Source organism: Diabrotica virgifera, chromosome 5, assembly GCF_917563875.1.
Source record: "Diabrotica virgifera virgifera chromosome 5, PGI_DIABVI_V3a".
In the NCBI taxonomy this organism is placed as follows: Eukaryota; Metazoa; Arthropoda; class Insecta; order Coleoptera; family Chrysomelidae; genus Diabrotica; species Diabrotica virgifera.
In genome coordinates this window covers 111,488,053-111,509,192 of record NC_065447.1, presented here as the reverse complement: position 1 = coordinate 111,509,192, position 21,140 = coordinate 111,488,053, and the positions used below count along the sequence as shown (strand labels likewise).

The window sequence follows — 21,140 nt, the reverse complement described above, 5'->3', positions numbered from 1 at the left end:
GCGTTGAATGTTACAAGAAGCACTCCCGAATCATGACACAATGTATAAACTTTGTAAATCATGATTTGGGCTGTACAATGCCCACGGTGGGCCAAATTTATTTGGAACTTATTTCGACCTTGAATAGCTTTTTTAATTTTGTTCGGATTTTGATGAAATTTGAAACTATATTGGTAGCGCATATTTAAATTAAAAACAAGACTAACGGAAAAACTAAAGGGGTCTCAGTAAGGGTCATTTTTATAAAGGTTTACTTTCAAGGTCGTTGCAAAAGTCACCCTCTTAATATTAGTCTAGTAAAATAAAATTACACTACATGTAAATCAAAATGTAAATTCGTACTGGTTGAAACTAATTTTATATCAAAGTTTAGGTGGGTACAAAAGGTATTTTCAAGAAAGTATCCAAATCATACAAGGGGATCATTGTTTACATAATTAAAAAGGGGTCATTTTTGCAAAAAAATTACTTTTTTAACGGCTGAGGTCGTTCAATTACTAATGAAGGTCTATAGGATTGTTTTCTGCAAAGTTGAAGGATAAATCTTTCACATAAGACTTACTAAATTAAATTTGACCCCCTATTTATTTAAATAATTACACATAAAACTTTAAAAACAAATTTGCAAAAAATTATTTTTAGCGTTTTAAATAAGCACTATAAAATATCCTATTTTACAGGACAAATTGCGCTATGTTATCAGTATTAACTAAAAAAAAAATTGGTCCAAAAATATTTAATATTTTTTGAGATATTGAATTTGTTTATTAAATGTTACTCTATTTTCAATTGCAAAAACGCGGTTGTTGCCAAAGAAATATTCACCTGTATTAAATCTTATTATTTTTATTTTTATATATGTTTTCGATAAATGTATTGATAAATTCAAATTTCAATTAAACTTCCCCCTAAAATAGCATTTAAAAATTATTCAAATTTGTTTATAATTTTTTTTTTTTAATAACGTCGCGGAGATTAAATATTTTGAAATGCCGTTTCGATAATTACGTTCCTGGGAATTTTTCACTAATTAACAAATTTTTTTTGTCTTTTTTTCCTCTTCTTTTTTTTTTCTTGGAGTTAGATTACTACGGGCCCTTTTAGGGTTAAGTTTCATTAAGAATGTCGAATCTCTAAGTTGTAGATTCTAGACCTAAAAATATTAAGATTGAACTAAAATCACTTAAATAAAATGTGGCTATTTACTGAGTTACAGGGTGTTTTATTTAAAAATTTAAAAATTATTTTTACTAAGTACTTTCAAACTATTTGACATATCCTTATCATACTTGGCATAAAGTATGGGTACTATACAGTCTACTAAACTGCGATCAATAAATGTTTCTAGCTACTACCAGAGGCGTACGACAGGGGATAGATAAGGGTTGACCCTTCCCAAATTCTACGCCACTGAGGTAATTACTATTTTAGTGAAATTTTTAGATTCTCCAATACTTTCTATGTAAATAATATACTCTTTACTGGTAACGATTAAGTCATTAGTTTTCGAGATATTGAACGTTAAAAATGAAACGGCATATTTATTTTGATTCATTCATTCATTCATTTTAAACTTCCAATATCTCTCAAACTGATGACTTAATCGATACCAATAAAGTTATTCACATATAAAGTATTGGAGAATGGAAAAATTTCGCTAAAATAGTAATTCACTCAGTGGCGTAGAATTTGGGAAAGGTCAATCATTCACTATCCCCTGTCGTACGCCTCTGGCACTAGCTAGAAACGTTTATTAATCACAATTTAGTAGGGTGTATAATAGCCACACTTTCTGGCAAGTATGATAAGGATACGTCAAATAGTTTTAAAGTACTTGGTAACAATAATTTTCAAATACAACACCCTGTAACTCAGCAAGTAGCCACATTTTATTCATGAGATTTTAGTTAAATCTTAATATTTTTAGGTCTAGAATCTACAACTCAGAGATTCGACATTATTAATAAAATTTAACCCTAAAAGGGCCCGTAGTAATATAACTCCAAGAAAAAAAAAGAAGAAGAAAAACGACAGGAAAATTTTGTTAATTAGTAAAAAATTCCCAGGAACCCAATTATCGAAACGGCATTTCAAAATACTTAGTCCCCGCGACGTTATTAAAAAAACAAATTATAAACAAATTTGAATAATTTTCAAATGCCATTTTAGGGGGAAGTTTAATTGAAATTTGAATTTATCAATACAGTTATCGAAAACATACATAAAAATAAAAATAATGAGATCTTAAGCAGGTGAGTATTTCTTTGGCAACAATCGCGTTTTTGGAATTGAAAATATAGTAACATTTAATAAACATATTCAACATCTCAAAAAATATTAAATATTTTTCGACAAATTTTATTTTGCTTAATACTGGTAATATAGCGCAACTTAGTCTGTAAAATAAAATATTTTATAGCGCTTATTTAAAACGCTAAAAATATTTTTTTGCAAATTTGTTTTTAAAGATTTATATACAATTATTTAAATAAATAGGGGGTCAAATTTAAATTAGTAAGTCCTATGTGAAATATTTACCCTTCAACTTTGCAGAAAAAAATCCCATAGGCCTTTATTAATAAGTCAATTACCTCAGCTGTTAAAAATGTAATTTTTTTGCAAAATTGACCGCTTTTTAATTATTTAAACAATGATCCCCTTGTATGATTTGGATACTTTCTTGAAAATATCTTTTGTACCCACCTAAACTTTGATATAAAATTTGTTTTAACCTGTACGAATTTACATTTTGACTTTTTTTTATTTTATTAGGCAATATGTAAATTCAAAAATTATGACAAACCATAAATAAGTATCCGGAAATACTACCCTTAAAATCGTACTAAAAATGTTTAGACGTTTGGTTAAAAAAATACTTTTTCTACGGCGTATTGGCGGTTATAAAAAATATTGTAATATGGCATTATAATATATACATGCAATAAACTTCTTTTTCTCCTACGGCACTACAGCCCAAATTGAGCCTTGGCCTCCTTTATTTTTGCCTCCACCCTTGCTTGTCTGTGGATGCTCTTCTCCATACACGGACTCGTAAAAGGGCTTGTGCGTCGCTGTTTACTGTGTCTTTCCAGCGTTTTCTTGGCTGTCCAACCGGTCTCTTTCCCTGCATGCTAGCATTCATTGCTCCGTTTAAATAGCCTATCCTCTCCCATTCTTATCAAATGTCCGGCCCATTGCAATCTTTCTAATACTTAGATATTATTAATATATTATTTATAATAATAAAAACTAAATATTATTTATAATATTGGGACCGTGCAAGTTCGGCAAAGCGACCCCTATTTCTACGCTCTGTACTTTTATTCGCACTTTTAATTATATTGGCCAATTATGTTAGTCCTGGTTACTGAATAATTGTCAAGGCCATAATCCAAAAAAAATAATAAGGAGAAAAAATAAGATGCAGGTTATGTTATGCAAACGTAAACAATTGTATGTAGTAAATAAAATTAGTTATTAAAATGCAGTACTGCAAGCAAAAAACAAATAATTAAATTTACCTTTATACAATAATTGCATATCATATCGATATTGTGGAGCAATATATAATTTTTCTGCTTCAATGACAAGGTATGAAATATACGTCAATTTGACAATTTCAATTGACAATATGAATTATTTAAGATAGTTGCAATATTTCTCCGCGACTCGCGCACGGTCGTTTCTCGTTTCCCTTCCAAGTACTTGCACACCGCGAATAGCAATAAACTAATATTTATATTGTTCTGAAGCTATTTATTATAACGAAACGTTAATAAATTCATTTTTTAGTAAAATTGTGGCTTATTTCCCATAGAAAATACTTAATTATTATTTATATATTATTTACTAATTTATTTCAAATTTATCCTATTGTGTTCATGTTTTAATGAAATAAGCGCGATAATTCGATAAAATAAAACTATTTTGACATAATATTTAAAAGTCAGATCAGTAGACAATTACAATGGTTTTGAATCGTCGTCATGGAAACCAATATCGTCGTCGTGGTAACCCATTATATTAAAAGTTTGGTTTTGACAACCTTGTCAAAGAATTAATTTGTGTATTTTCACTCTTAAATAAAAATTGATATAACTCTATTTTTTGTGGTTTTTTTCCAAACGTACGTCCCTAGAAAAAATATTGTTCCTAACTCATGCGGAAAGTGTCTTCCCCACACTCGACTGCTTACCCGAACTCCGCTATCGCGTCGTTCGGGTCAACGACAGTCTCGTGCGTGAAAGTATCACTTTCCGCACTTGTTAGGAGAATAACTATTCCGTTTTTCCCATTATTGATGCTGGCTGCTAGTGAAACCATCAGTTAAGCGGGGAAATGGCTTTTACTTTTTTGAATTATCACTTATTAAAGTCCTGTCGTATTATTTTTGAAAGTTTCCTACAAAAATTTCCCTTGACATCGCAATGTTTTTATAAATTCTACCAGTTTTCTCTCTTGTTTGTAGTCAGCTATGAAACAAAATTTTCACGTTGCTCACAACAACTTTCAGCAGACATTAATGTGTTTAGTTTTGTGTTGTCATTATTAAAAGTGGTTTACCTATCGATAGAAGGTAAAATGTTACTAAAGTCTTTATGTCAAAAAAGCATTGCTCCAAAAGAATTGTAAAAATGTTCCCGGAGTTTAACTGAAAAGTGAGCGCAGTCAGTTACTTCTTAAAACATTTAGAGTCATGAAAATATTGCCATGATAAGGATAAGGGAAATACTTGAAAATGTTGGGCAAAATGATGTTATTAGTTCAAGAAAAATATCAAAAATAACAAAAGTTAAACGTACAACGTAGAATAATAAGGCAGGATTGGAATAAGCAGCGACCATTCAAAAAAATTGATTATCAAAAAATATCTGCAGATAAAAGAAATTAAAGATTTGAAAGAAGCAGACTGTTATTAAGGAGGCTCAGAACCAGACAACAAATTGAAAAAATCTGGTTTTCGGATGAAAAGGGGGTTTTTGAAAACAGGTTTACTCTGATGCTGTAAAAAAATCTGACATCTCTAGATTTACTTTTATTTCAAAGGAGATTTTTCGGCCTCAGTGATAGTTTTACTAGCAGTATCAATGATGGGTAAAACAGAAATTTATTTTGTAGACGCTGGTGTAAAACGACTTCACTTTTCAACAAGATGGTGCACTTCGCGCCAAAAAAAACTGGTATAACTCTTATAACCGAAAATCGCGTTTTTCAAGTCATAGCTCCATTATTATTAATCACTTCTTGTAATGATTAATTATTTATATGGGAAAAAAGAAATAAGAAAATTATAAGTTGGGGTTAATTTCATGTAATCGAATGAACTATCTTTCAGTAAGTCGTCCCAGGAACGCAACTCATAAATATTGGCAATATCATTTTAAAGTCTTCTACTTTAAAATGTATAATATATGTCTGAATTGCCAATATAAATGAGTGAGATTAAATAAATTATTAGAAGAATTTTTTTTGCTTAGCAACAACACTTTAGTTTATTTTAGTAATATTTTGTATTTTGACAACGGCACCCGATTTGGGCGTCGAAACGTCAATAAAATTATTTTTTTCATTTTAATTGTGGCTTATTTCCCATATAAATAATTAATCATAAAAATGCCACAAGGAAATAGCTTCAGAACAACACTTCTTGTAATCTTCTGGGCACTGAGAAATAAATTGAGTTATAAATTTTCATCTTCGTCCAAGCTTTCCCAGGTTTCTTCAGTGATGGTTAATTGGTAGTGATAAAAATAATACCTATCTATAAGCTTTATACATTTTTAAACGTCATTTTTTGTATTTAGATTTAGTGCAATTCCATTATCTGTTATGGCATATAACAACGAAGTGATTCACGAACTATTGTATCCAGTCTGAACACAGGTTTACATTGGGGAAAAAAGTGTACCAGTTTTTTATAACGGGAAGTGTACGCCATTCCACCCATTCCAGCCATTCCATGGTATGGCATTTCATACTTCCAGAAGTACGATAACATATTTGCAAGAACAAGTTGCAGATTCATCGAGCCTAACATGTGGCCTCCAAATAGCCCTGATCTTAGCCCGGTTGATTACAATATTTGGAGTACATTAGAAGTCATGGTTCACGAAAACTGTATTTTCAACACTATCAGTGTAAATTATTAACCGATCAATTGGACAGTGGCGTCGACGACTTCAAGCTGTAGTAAATAACCATGGGGGACACATCCATAATGAATTTAGTTAATTAATTTTAAGTTGTTTTATTTAGATAAAAAATTTGTATTAACTTTTAAATAAAAAAAATTATTTAATAAAAATACTATGTAGATAGGCCCTTCCAGAATGTCAATTATTTTGCTCAAAACGCTTAAAAAATTTTGATGCGATTTTAAGGATAGTTTTTCCGGATATTTATTAATAGTTTTACTAATTTTTGAATTCAAATATTAACAGGGTGACTTTAGCAACGACCTTGAAAGCAAGCCTTTACAAAAATGACCCTTACTTACACCCCCTTAAGTTTTCCATTAGTACCTACATATACCCTATTCCACGAACATACGCCTGTTTTGGATTACTTTGACAACGAATATTTCACTGTGCAAAATAAGAAGAACGAAAGTAAATTGCAAATTACATTGTTGTTCATTGGAATAATTATTAGCGCCATTTACTTTCGTACTTCTTGTGTTGCACAGTAAAATATTCGTTGTCGAAATAATCCAAAACAGGCGTATGTTCGTGGAATGGCCCATATTACAAATTTTAATTAAAACATGCGCTATCAATATAGCTTTCAAATTTCATCAAGATCAGAACAAAACCAGAACAGTTATTTTCCTAACTAGTGCGGAAAGTGATACTTCACGCACGGACTGCCGTTGACCCGAACGACGCGATAGCGGAGTTCGAGCAAGCAGTCGAGTGCGGGGAAGACACTTTCCGCATGAGTTAGGAACAATATTTTTTCTAGTGCCGTACGTTTGGAAAAAAGCCACAAAAAATAGAGTTATATCAATGTTTATTTAGAAGTGAAAATACACAAATTAATTCTTTGACAAGGTTGTCAAAACCAAACATTCAATATGATGGGTTACCACGACGACGACATTGGTTTCCATGACGACGATTCAAAACCATTGTAATTGTCTACTGATCTGACTTTTAAATATTATGTCAAAATAATTTTATTTCATCGAATTATCGAGCAAATTTCATTAAAACATGAACACAATAAGATAAATTTGAAAAAAATTAGTAAATCTTATCTAAATATTAGTTTATTGCATGTATTATAATATATTATAACGCCATATTACAAGGTATTTTACTTTCCCACACGCCGTGCGGGAAAATTTACTTTTACGCACGCCGTGCGGGAAAGTGCAACTTTCGGAAACGGAATGCGTGCGTGAAAGTGGCTCTTTTAGCACGGCCGTAGAAAAAAGTTATTTAAGGTCAAAATGGGTTCCAAATAAATTTGGCCCACCGTGTATATATGTACATTGTAAATTATGATTTGGGAGTGATCCTCGTAACATTCAACGTGTCTTGGTTTATTTATTTCTAGTGCATCTTTATATTATATGATATTCGACAAATATACTTTTTGAATAAATATACTTTTTACACTATCTGCGATAAACGACTTATCACTTGGGAAGAGCAGAGCAAAAATAAAAATGCCGTCCGACGGACGGCATTGACGGACGAGGGCAAGAGAATGCGAAGAAGAGGTAAAGAGGAAGAGAAGGGAGTCTTGAAAAAAAAAAAGCAGACAGATAGTTACAACTACAAGAAAGGGAAGTGGAGTCGAAAGAAAAGACGAGATGATAGAAATACCAAAACAATTGGCTTTAGACGTGAAGGATATTAAGAGCGAGCAAAGCATTTATGTGAAAGAGCTAAAAGAGTTAAGAGCTGAAAATAAGAAGCCGAAGGAAGAAAATGAGGCTATTAGGAAGGAAAGTGAGCAGACAAAGAAGGAAGTGCAAGAACTGAGCACTAAACTAGATTACCTAGAGAAAGAGAAAAAAAGATAAGGTGATCGTAACAGGTTTGGATATAGACGCTGAGGAGCCAGAGATGCTGAAATTGGCTATGGTAAAAAAGAGAGAGCAAACTTTACATATACAAGTAGGGATTAAATTAGCTCTTAAGATAGGAGAGAGAACATGAATGCTGCAGCTAGAAAATCAAGAAGAAAAGGAGAAGCTAATGAGAAATAAAAGAAAATTAAAAGACTACAAACCCATATAGCACACAACGTCCGATGTACGTCCATATAACGTACATTTAAAGTCCAAACGTCCATGGACCAAAACTGGACGTACTATGTACGTACATTACGGGACGTCCATTGGACGTTGGATTTCAACGTACATTGGACATCCATTTGTGGTCCATGGATATTTTACACAAAACGCGACTATTATATTAAGTCCCAATACAAACTAAATGAGAATCTTCTTGACAACGTTGTCGCTCTTCGCGCTATCGGTCGTGAAAGGTAGTATTATACAGGTACTTTTAGGGGATTATCGCTGTTAATTGTTGTGGAATACTGAAGGATGGTTTATTTATGATAATTCACAGAATGGCAAACGCGCTTGTAATATACAACAACGGTACTGACTCTAAAAATAGTTTGGAACAGAAACAGAACAGAGATTAAACCTCTTTTAATGTGCATGCTTCCTAGGGCGTCATTATCTGAATCTCGTTTTTATGAAAATACATCCTGTGATATATTTGTGTTTTCTGTTTATCGTGCAAGTGCAGTCGTGCATTAATGAAGTTCCTAGTTCCTATAATAAAGTATATATTATAATGAAGTTATAGTAAAGAGAAATAAAAAGGTCTTTTGTGTAATATTTTTAAGTATAAGTTTAGTATTATAAGGAACTATTTCCTATAAAGGCTTTTTGCTATGTATTCACAACATTATAGATACCAGATTTCTTTCTGAAAAGTGCCCTACAAATGTCCATAAGACGTACATTGAATGTACATAAGGTGTACACTGAAAGCTTCAATACAACGTACAATGTACGTTTGTAGCGGACGTTCTATGGACGTCCAATTTTGTGAACTCTGGACATTCGTTGGACGTCCATCGGATGTCCATTGTACCTTAGCGGGACGTCCATTGGACGTTCCAATGTACACAGATGTACGTCCATTGGATGTCCATAAAACGTACTTGTGCTATCTGGGAAGAGGAAAGAATTTTTTATAAACGATGATTTGACATTAACGGAGAAAATAATGCAAGAGCAAATAAAGGAAAAAACACAAGAGGCCAGAAGACAAGGTAACACAGTAAAATGGGGGTTTCGGAAGGTCACAATAGATGACAGAGTATGGAGATAAAACCAAACGAAAGGAATGCTGGACCCACCAGCAAACGAGAACTGAGCAGAATGGATGGATCAAAGGATAATGGAACTGTGGTAGTGAATGTGGACACGAAAGGATTATTAATAGGGGAAGCAGGGAAGGTAAGAAAAAATAAAGGTCATCCAAGCTCGATCCGGATAGGTTCCTGGAACATGAGAAGTACTTATGAAGCACGTGCCTAAAAAGTATAGTGTCAGTGGTGAAGCAGTACAAGTGGATATGCAAGAAAGGAAACAAAAGGGAACTGGTATAATAATGATAGACAACTACAGCTTTTTTAGTAGTGGTGGGGAGGACCGAATGCTGGGAACTGGTTTTATAATCTGTGACCGGTTGCAAAGTGCGATAGTGGAGTTCTAGCCAATATCTTCTGATCGAATTTGTAGGTTGAGACTAAAAGATAAGACTACAAAACTAAGCCTAAGAAATGTGCATGCTCCCTCAGAGAATAAAGATCAAAATTTAAAACAGGATTTCTATGGTAAGAATGAACTTATATATAATCAAATTCCAAAATATGATATTAAAATTGTAATAGGTGATTTAAATGCCAAAGTGGAGAATGAAAAGATGTACCGAAAAACTACTGGAGGTAAAAGTAAACATGGCGAAAATAATGAGAATGTTGAGAAAAAGCCTTAATAAACGGAATGAGGCAAGACTAAAATATATGGATAAACCAAGTGACGAAAACAGGAATGAATATGAAGCGATGAGAAGAAACGCGAAAAAAATGTGCAGGAGGAAGAAAAGGGAGCATATGGATAAAAGGCTTCAAGATATTGACCACCATTATATTAATATATATTAATAAAAATGAAAGGAACTTCTAGCAGGAGGCGAAAAGGAGCAGTGACCAATGTGCAAGAAAACATAATTACTATTAGAGTAAGGAAGAGCAGGGGAAGCTAGGTAGATGGCAGGAGGATTTTAGGGAGCTACTTAATGAATAACAAGATGGAAGTAATGAGTGGCCAGCGGAAATGATAGAGGAAGTTAAAGACCCGGCCGAAACAACGGAGACTCCAACCGTGAAATAAATAAGTGATTTTCAGACATAGCATGAAAAACAATAAAAGTGCAGGCAGCAATGGTATTACTGCAGAATTAATCAAGCGTGGGGAAGAAACACTTATAACGCGAATATGTAGCCTGCTGACGAAAATCTGGGAGCTAGAGGAAATGCCGGAAGTATGGAGAGAGGCAATAGTATGCCCCATTCATAAGAAGGGAGACAGGTCAGTGTGCTAAAACTACGGGGGTATCACTTTCCTAGACGTAACATATAAGGTACTCGCCAGAGTCAAAATAAGCCGACTGGAAAGGCACTTAAACGAGCAGGTTGGTGAATGCCAGGGAGGATTCAAAAAGGGCAGATCCACCATAGATCAAATATTCGTGTTGAAAATTATTCAGAGCAACAGTTAAAGCTAAACCTCTTCTTTATATATCTCAAACAAGCATACGATTCTGTGATAAGAAGGCGTCTGTACCAGGCTCTAAGAGTACTCAGAATTCCGGAAAAGATGATCAGATTAGTAAAAATGACCTTAATGAAGACCGATAATAAGGTAAGGAGAGAAGGAGCAGGAAAATTTTAAATCAAAAGGGGATTAAAGCAGGGAAATCCGCTGTCCACAGAACTCATCAATTTCTTGTTGGAGACAATATTAAGAGCAAGTGGAATACGAACGAAAGGTATGATCTATGACAACAAAAGCCAGGTTCTGCCCTTGGCGGACAATGTAGTGCTAATGGCAAGAACTGAAAGGGAACTGCTAAGTATTTTCAAATTCTTTAAAGTAAAGGCTAAGCAGTATGGACTGAACATTAACAAGCAAAAAACAAAGTAAATGGAAATGGGACAGACCGCATATGAAGAAACATCACTGAAGATTAACACAGACAACGAGAGTAAAAAGTATTGCTTCAAAAAGGTGACGGAGTTTGAGTATCTAGGAGTAACTCTAACAAGTAAAGCGGAAGAAAGCCAAGAAATTGAGAAGAGAATTTCGAAAGGAAGGAAGATTGTCGGAGCAGTACACAAACTACTAAGAGCAAAACATATTTCCAGAGAGGCAAAATTGAGATTATACCGAACAGTGATCCAGCCTACAGTCCTTTACGGAAGCGAAACATGGGTAATGAGCAAAAATCGTGAAAAGATGCTAAATATCTGGGAGCGGAGTGTGTCCTAAGGAAGATATTCGGGGGAGGGGGGGGGTAAAAGATGAAGACGTTTGGAGGAGACGAACAATCGCATGAGATCAGAGAGCTGTACAGGAAACCAGAAATAAGGCAGATCTTCAGAACAAAGAGACTTAGTTGGTTAGGTCATCTTGCGAGAATGGCGGACGGAAGGTGGGCAAATGATGATGAGAGAGGAAGGCAAGAGGAGAAGAGGACGACCAAGAAACAAGTGCGTGTAAGGAAGACTTGGAAACAATCGGGATAACAAATTGGAGAACTGCGGCCATAGACAGGAGAAAATGGTGGAAAACCGTGGAGAAATTCCAAGCCATGGGCCTTTAAGGCCTGTTGAACTACAAATATATATATTTCGATATGGATTTCGTCTTTGGATGAAAATATTAATATTGAAGGAGTTCTTACGTTTTGTTTAATCCTAAATGAACGCTTGTTTCAAATATCTGATGAACACGTCCCTCATACTTATAGGAATCAGTCTTATTTTCTTTTAGATAAATTTTATCATTTCTTAAAATAGACGGTCTTGCTTCGGCTAATCCAGGAACCTAGTAAAAATATATTAGCAATATTAGTAAAATATCGATTTGTGCTGATATAAAGGCATTTAATACTATAGTATAGTTTCAAAATTGTGGATCCTACATGGTGGTAATGGTGAGTTATTTTTGGTCTTCCAGAGGCATACAAAATTTCTTTTGTAAGAATTAAGATGAGTAGCGCTAGTTGTATTGAACGGAATGGGACGTTTCGATGCCGCCGGTTCATCGCCAGCCGTTTCGATGCCGCCGGTTCATCGCCAGTCCATTTCATCGCCGTCATATCTCGCATTTCCTAGAATTCCTAATTAATACTAAAAATAACTAATAATTGTAACTGTCGAAAATTCGGAAATATATCAGATAGCGATTAATTGACTGGCGATGAATCGTCCGGCATCGGCATCGAACTGGCGGCATCAAAACGGCGGCGATGAAACGTCCTAGACCTGTATTGAAGGATGTTTACAAATTATATGTATCTAATACTATACTTACTCTAGCACCAAGATATTTCTAATTAAATATGTGGGATAGGCCATAATGCAACTGAGTAATTTAAACATCGGATTATATATGGACTAACATAAGGGCAAAATATGAATACAGTATGCTCAAATAAAATAAAATAAAATAAAATAAAATAAAAGTTATAATAATTGGAGTAGGGGAAGTGTGGCCTCTCATGCGCTTGATTCGCGAGCTCCTTCGGGTACACATTCTATCCCCTCCAATCATTATAACTTCGGTCGAACTTATACGCAATTCAACCTATAGTATATAAATTACTAATATCTCGCCGTAGCGATGACGGTCGCGAATTCAATGCTTGTTCCCTATCCAAAAAGTGCACAACGTCGCTAAAGAAGTTTTACTTCAAAAACTTAAAATAGATAATCAGCCTCTAAATCAAATAATAATTATCTTAATGCAAGTATATACTCTTTATATTATACATACACATAATATACACAAATGTATGTACTTTAATGTATATACGTACAGAATTTATTTTGGTGAAGCGATGACGGTCGGGAATTCAATGCTTTTTCCCCATTCAAAAAGTAGTGGTATACCTATATTATACAGAGTCGGTATTTTCTTATCAATGGTATGGACTTTTAATAAGAGCAACAAAGAGACATGCATTTATTATACATTTAAAAGGGGTTAGAAGATATTGGGCAGCCGAAGTAGGAAGAGCCACCAAAAAATGTCGCGTTGTAGGTATGGCTTTGTCAGACAGCGTTGCCGAATTTGGAAATTATCAAAAGAAAATATTAAAGTAGAAAAAATAATATAGTTAACTTTTTGTAAACAGATATAATAAACAAATTATTTAAAAATAACAAAATATTGTTTTCATCCATTTTAAAAAAATGTGAAAACGTTGAATTATAATTCAACGTTTATTTTTTTACTTATATTTTTCTTTTAAATAATTTGTTTAGTAGATGTACTTATTTGTTCACAAAAAATAATATAGGTACAGTAATGAGTGCGCTATTAAGAACCGGCAAAATAACGCAAAAGATGGAAAGCATAATACGTTGTGAAATAAAAAGAGATGAAACTAGTAGATATGTAAAATTATCGATAGGAACCTATAAAGTCGCCCAATAGATATTATAAACGACTTATTATTGGACGCGCTTTAGCAAGACGAAAACCATTATATTTTTCCGGCTTTGTGCAAGTCTGTCCTTCCGTCTGTCTATCGAATATAACTCCTACGTTATTAAAACACTCAACTCCGGTAGCAAGATAATATAGCAGGAGACCTGAAAGCTACGGGCGTGGAGAACTGGACAGAGATTGTCTAAGACAGAGAAGAGTGAAGGCATGCTGTCGAGTGGGCTAAAACCCACGAAGGGTTGTAACGCCACGTAGTACGTAGTAAGTATGAGGTGTCGAATTGAGGATGGTATTAAAGCTGAGAAATTGGACTTCACACTTCCGGTTGCAGAGTTGAAACTGGAAGTAGTGTTTTAAAGCCGCCGAAATAGTACAAGCGACATATTATTCGATGCGCTTTAGCAATACGAAGACAAGGTATCAAATTAGATCTTATAACCCAAAGATGGTATCAGTTGCAACCGGAAGTACTGTTTTAAAATCACCGAAATAGTACAATACATTTGTTTTCGTCTTGCTAAAGCGTGTTAAATAATACATTGCTTGTATTAATTCGGCGTCATTAAAACCGTACTCCCGGTTGTAACTCTATAAACGGAAGTCCGAGGTCAAATGTCTTACTTCTAATGCCATCTTTGGGTTATAAGCTCTCATTCGACACATCATTTGTCATTCTATTTTTTTGTCGGACTTGACTAATACCGGAAGCATCTTGCTACGGCGCGTCGAATAATATGTCGCTTGTACTATTTCGGCGACTTTAAAATAGTACTTGTGCGATCAAGTTTCTCACTTTAATAACATCCTTGGGTTAAGAGCTTTCACTCTTACACCTCATTTGTCCTTCTGTCTGATCTTATGACGGAAAAGTTGTGTTTACAAAGTCTCTGGGACAGAAAAACTTGCATAATTAAAGTAGAAAACATATTATATTAATTTTTGTTAACAAATAGTGTAGGTACTAACCAAATTATTTAAAAGAAAAAATTAATAAAAAAATAAACGTTGAAATATAATTCAACGTTTTCACATTTTTAAAATTGGCGAAAACAATATTTTTTTATTTAAGTTTTTTTCTTTTAAATAATTTGTTTATTATATCTGTTTACAAAAAGTTAAATATATTATTTTTTCTATTTTAATATTTTCTTTTGATAATTTCCAACTTTGGCAACACTGTCTGACAAAGCCATTACCTACGACCCGAAATTTTTTGGTGACCCTTCCCATTTCCGCCACGTTCGACCGTCCCACATCTTCTAACCCGTTTTAAATGTATAATAAATACATGTCTCTTTGTTGCTCTTATTAAATGCGCATACCATCGATAACAAAATACCGACTCTGTATACGCGTTGCGTGCGTCCTATACCATTTATACAGGGTGAGTCACCACTAACGGGACGGAAGATTACAGCTAAACGGTAAAAGATTTGGAAAAAATTTAAATTGAATAGTTTGTAAGTTGATAAAAGCTACATTTTAAAATTATTTTGAAATATACAGGGTGCCCCAATAAATGGCGACGTATCAAAGTTATATTTTTTCTTATGGAACACCCTGTATTTTATTGCATTTTTTAATTATCCGCAAAAAATAAGGTATAGTTTCATAAGGCTTCCCTATACCTATGTACAGAGTGTTCTGAGTTATGTTGACTTTTCTTAAAATGTAAAGTTTTACAAGAATACTTATTCTCAAGTTATTTAAGAAATTATAAAAACATTACTTTTACACCTAAATAGTTGGATATTGCTTGAATGTATTCCATGATTAATTATTATACATTTGTCTGCAGGGTGTTCAAAATTTACAGTTTCATTATAGGAGTATTCAATGTGTCATATGATGCTTGTTTTAAATGGAATACCATGTATATTAATAAATAATTATACTAACCAAATTTACTCCTTTCGGATGGTATATGAATGTCCTATACCTAGGTGTCATAGTTTTTGCGTAATTTACAATTATTTAAATTCTTAATCTGTAAATCGATTTTAAAACAAAAGATTAATGTCATTCATTGTATGACATTGTCAGTTTATGACAGTACGGTCTGGTAATTATCAAAACTATAAACATCCGTGTATGATATTCAATTTTTTTTTATCTAAAAATGGCTTTGGAAGAGCCAATTACATTCAAATTTAATTGTTCCTAAAAATGAATAATCACATTATCTATGAAAGAGTAGACATCCTACTTTGCATTGGGGAATATTTTTAAAATTTTCACTTAGCTTCTAAAGTTTACGCTTAAAAGTATCCTGATAGAGGACACCCAAAAAAGGAAGTTTTTGAGAAATTTTTCGATAGATTCCGTGCTGCTCGTAATTTTGCATAGGTAGGAAAAGTTAAATAAAAATAAACCATTTATTTTTGATGACGTCAACGAACTTGATGTCCTGCTTTCTGTTACGGAAAACCCAAATACTAGTACCTACGTGAAAAAAAATGTCGAGTCAATTGGAGATCAGTCTAACAAATGTATGTAGAATACATAAGAAAAACCACTATCATCCGTATAAAACTCAACTACACCAGCATTAGACAGAACAGGAACGTTTAACTTTTCGTTTATAGACTTTAGAATTTGGAGAAGATCCTGATTTTTTTTAATAATGTATTATGTACAGACGAATCTACCTACTTTTAATAATAGACATAGCTTTCATTTTATTATGATACAGTAAACAAACATTTTAATGTTGATCGCCAACACCGATGAAGTGTTAATGTTTGGGCCAGTATTCTGAGCCAGTACGTTATCGACCCATATTTTTTGACGAAAATCTGAATGGAGCAACTTTTTTAAATTTCTTAAAACAAGTTTTTTGAATCTTTCTTAAAACCTTCCACTTAGCGTGCGAACAAACATGTGGCTCCAAGTGGACGGAGGGAGCTCCTGCTTATTTTTGACGTGATGTTAAGAACAATCTCAACATAAAATTTAGAAATAAATGGATAGATTGATTCGGTCCATATATTTGGCCACCTAGGTCACCAGGATTGACCAAGATGAATTTTTTTAAATAAGGTTATATTAAAAATATTGTAAATGCTGCACTTTCTAAACCAGAAACATGTGTTTAGTACAATCTTTGATTAATATACGTGGTGTTCTAATAAAATACCCATCATATTATGCTACATTGAATAATCTAATAATGAAACTGTAAATTTTGAACACCCTGTAAATAAATGTGTAATAATTAATCATGGAATGCATTAATTATAAGATAATTACCAGACCGTATTGTCATAAAATGACAATATCATGCAATTACCTACATTCATTAACTTCATCTTTTGTTTTAAAATCGATTTACAGAGTAAGAATTTAAATAATTGTAAATTACGCAAAAACTATGAGACCTAGGTATAGGACATCCATATACCATTCGAAAGAGGTAAATTTGTTAAGTATAATTATTTATTAATATACATGGTGTTCCATTTAAAATACGCCTCATATGGCACAATGAATACCCCACTAATGAAACTATAAATTTTGAACACCCTGTAGACAAATGTGTAATAATTAATCATGGAATACATTCAACCAATATCCAACTATTTAGATGTAAAAGTAATGTTTTTATAATTTCTTAAATAACTTGAGAATAAGCCTTCTTTTCAAACTTTACATGTTAAGAAAAGTCAACATAACTCAGAACACTCTGTACATAGGTATAGGGAAGCCTTATGAAACTATACCTTATTTTTTGCGGACAATTAAAAAATGCAATAAAATACAGGGCGTTCCATAAGAAAAAATAAAACTTTGATACGCCGCCATTTATTGGGACACCCTGTATATTTCAAAATAATTTTAAAATGTAGCTTTTATCAACTTACAAACTACTCAATTTAAATTTTTTTCAAACCTTTTACCGTTTCGCTGTAATATTCCGTCCCGTTAGTGGTGACTCACCCTGTATATAAAAACACACAATATGTTATTATTTAAAATCCATGTTATTTAAAATCAAAAATGTAAATTTTCCCATTACTGTTACATTTTAAAGCGTTTTTACCCTCGTATAATATCCTCCTCTATTTTATAGTAGTTGTTATGTAATGTTATATGCCAGTTCATATTTTATTAGTTGTCAAAATATAATTATCGAAATGTCCTACTTATTCCTTCTGAAGCACATCAATTTAAACAATTTATGATGGTAAACCACCAAATTTTTGATCAACTGCAGAAAAGTTTGGCAAGTACTTCAAATTCAAATATTAATTATTTTATACCTTTATTCGAAAATTTTAATGAATAAAAAGAAAACTTCACAATGTACATAGAACGTTTCGAAAATTACCTTAAAATCAAACAAGTTTTCGATGACAAGAAATTTGCTTTAGACTTACTATTGAATTCTATTGGCTCTGCAACTTTTTCAATGCTTTCAGCCTTAGTTGCACCTCAAAAAATTAGAGATATTGATTACAATACCATTTTAAAAAAATTTCAGACTCGCCTGAATCCAAAGAAAAATATTCTTGTGTTGTAGCATAAATTTTTTTCTTTATATCAACAACAAAATCAGTCAATTTCCGAATATACAACTGCTTTAAAGCAAGCTACTCTTGAATGTGAATAGAATACTTAATTAGAGAACGTCTTCTGGAATCCAATGAAAAATTAGAAGAAAAGGCTTTAATCTTAGATCTTCAACTATCGACAGTAAAGAATTTTCATCAAGTAACAATTCTTTAAATATCAACCAAATCAATCAATCTAGACAGAGACCAAATTCAGCGTTTTATATTAGGAAGCGTTCCCATTCTAGGTCAAGAATCAATTTTCAAAAATTGGGGTTAGACAATCGATGTTTACGATGTGGTCAGCAACATCTTGTTAAAAACTGTAAAATCAATCCTAAACCACTTCAGTGCAAAGCTTGTAAAAAATATGGTCACGTCATTTCATTTTGTATTTCAACGCTTTTAGCAAACAAAGATAAATCTAACTCAACCCATAATCTAAACGACTATCAACCATCAACCAGCGAAACAGAACTAGAGGATATTTTTGGCATTCATAAAATTGTAGACATTTATGAAAATCAATATTGCAGAGATGCTGAAAAATTTTATGTAACAGTGCTTAATAAAAGCAAACCAGCAACATTTGAAGTTGATTCTGGAGCAGGATTTACACTTATTTCAGAATAAAAATATAAAGAACTAAATCTGGATTTACCACTTCAAAAATCTGATATTGCATTTAAATCATATAGGTCTGATTTCCGCGTATGAAAAAAAGTTGATTAATAGCAAGCTCAAAATTTGTTAATAGCTTAAGGGTGTCTAGTCGGATAAACTTTGATATATGGGAACACTGGAAGAGGGGCAGTTTTAATTGTGGAACAGGTTAAAAATTTGGAACGGTCAGACCACGAAAACGGCACATTTATTTTGTCCGACAGAACATACTTAAACTCTCCGAACAGAGATTAAACTCTTATGCAAAAATCAGACTGCTATTTATCACCTGTCATAATTCCTGTCATTTGACATATTCTACATGTTCCACTCATTAAAACGCCCATTTGGTGATAAATAGCAGTCTGATTTTTGCATGAGAGTTTAATCTCTGTTCGGAGAGTTTAAGTCTGTTCTGTCAGACAAAATACATGTGCCGTTTTCGTGGTCTGACCGTTCCAATTTTTTAACCTGTTCCACAATTAAAACTTCCCTTTTCCAGTGTTCCCATATATCAAAGTTTGTCCGACTAGACACCCTTAAGCTATTAACAAATTTTCAGCTTGCTATTAATCAACTTTTTTTCATACGCGGGATCCAGACCTAATATACAAAAAACGTATTTTATCCCCTGGAACAGCAAAAACATCAATACAATATCAAAATAAAATTTCAACAGAAGAATTTTATGTAGCTCCTGATGAATTGGACTCCTTATTAGGGCGTGTATGGATAAGACCTTTAAACATTAACCTTCAAGACATTGATAACTCAACAGGAATCAGACAAATTAAAAATATACCGGCTAATGAAGAAGAATTTATTGAAAAATATTCAGACATATTTGAAGAAACAATTGGACTTGTATCAAATTTTAAAGTAAATTTGCAACTGCGTAAAAATGCCAAGCCAGTCTACTTTAAAGAACGAGATGTACCTACCGTTTGCACTTAGGAAGAATGTTGAGAAAGAACTTGACAGCCTAGAAGCTCAAGGAATTATATCGAAAGTCAACCATAGTGATTGGGGTTCACCACTGGTTGTTATTCCAAAAGCTGATGGAGGTGTGAGACTTTGTGTAGATTACAAAATTGGTGTTAATGATAGAACTGTGTCCGCAAACTATCCAATCAGAAAAATAGAAGATATATTAAACAGCTTAAAAGATTCACGATATTTTTGTCGATTGGATCTATTCAAAGCATATCTTCGTCTAGCAGTAGACGAAGAGAGCAGTACTATCCAAACTATATCAACACATCGAGGTACATGTCTTTTGGTTATAAAACTGCTCCTTCAGAGTTCAATCGAATTATTGATCAAATTTTATCCGGTCTATCAAAAACTCACTCATACTTTGATGACATAATTGTTCATGGATCCAGTAAAGAAGAATGTCGACAAAATCTTGACGCATGCCTTCAACGACTAAAAATGTTCAATCTACACCTTAATCGCAAAAAGTGTGCTTTTTTCGAAACCAGTACAGCATATCTTGGTCATCTTATCAAGCACAACGAAATATTAGTCTCCAAAAAAGATTCAAGCTATTCTCGACATGCCACGACACACAGATGTGGATGGAGTTCGAAGGTTTCTTGGTATGGTAATGTATTATAGCCGATTCATTGCTAATGCTACAAACTAAAACGTACCCTCTACGGAAAACTTTACAGAAAAGTGCAAAATTTATTTGGAATAATTCATGTGAAACAGCTTTCAACAAATTAAAAGAGGAAATTGCGAGTGATCAAGTTTTGATACCATATGATCCAAGTTTGCCTGTAGTATTAGTTTGTGATGCAAATCCAACCGGTGTTGCAGGGGTACTATCTCATGTTATCGATGGAATCGAAAGACCTATCGCATTTGCTTCAAGATCTCTTACAAATTGTGAACAAAATTATAGTCAGTTAGACAGAGAAACACTTGCAATTATGTTTTCGGTAAATCACTTCTTTATGTATCTTTTTGGCCGTAAGTTTAAACTCATCACTGATAACAGCCTTCTAACGAGAAGTATTCATCAAAATTCAAAATTACCTTCAATAACTTCTGCTAGACTACTTCGATATGCATCATTTTTATCAGGATTTGATTACGAAGTCGAATATCGAAAATCTTCCGATCACGTAAACCTCGACTGTTTTTCTAGAGCT

General features: G+C 33.1%; 1 protein-coding gene across 2 annotated transcripts in view; it reads right to left on the bottom strand.

Moving 5' to 3' along the window:
- The window catches only part of LOC114332347 (putative helicase mov-10-B.1), a 196,204-nt gene that overhangs the window by 67,949 nt on the left and 107,115 nt on the right, over positions 1 to 21,140 (bottom strand). For both annotated transcript variants that reach the window (XM_050650230.1, XM_050650228.1), the window contains one exon: positions 12,000 to 12,142. In XM_050650230.1, the coding sequence (XP_050506187.1) occupies positions 12,000 to 12,142 (143 nt within the window). The remainder of the gene's footprint in view (positions 1 to 11,999; positions 12,143 to 21,140) is intronic.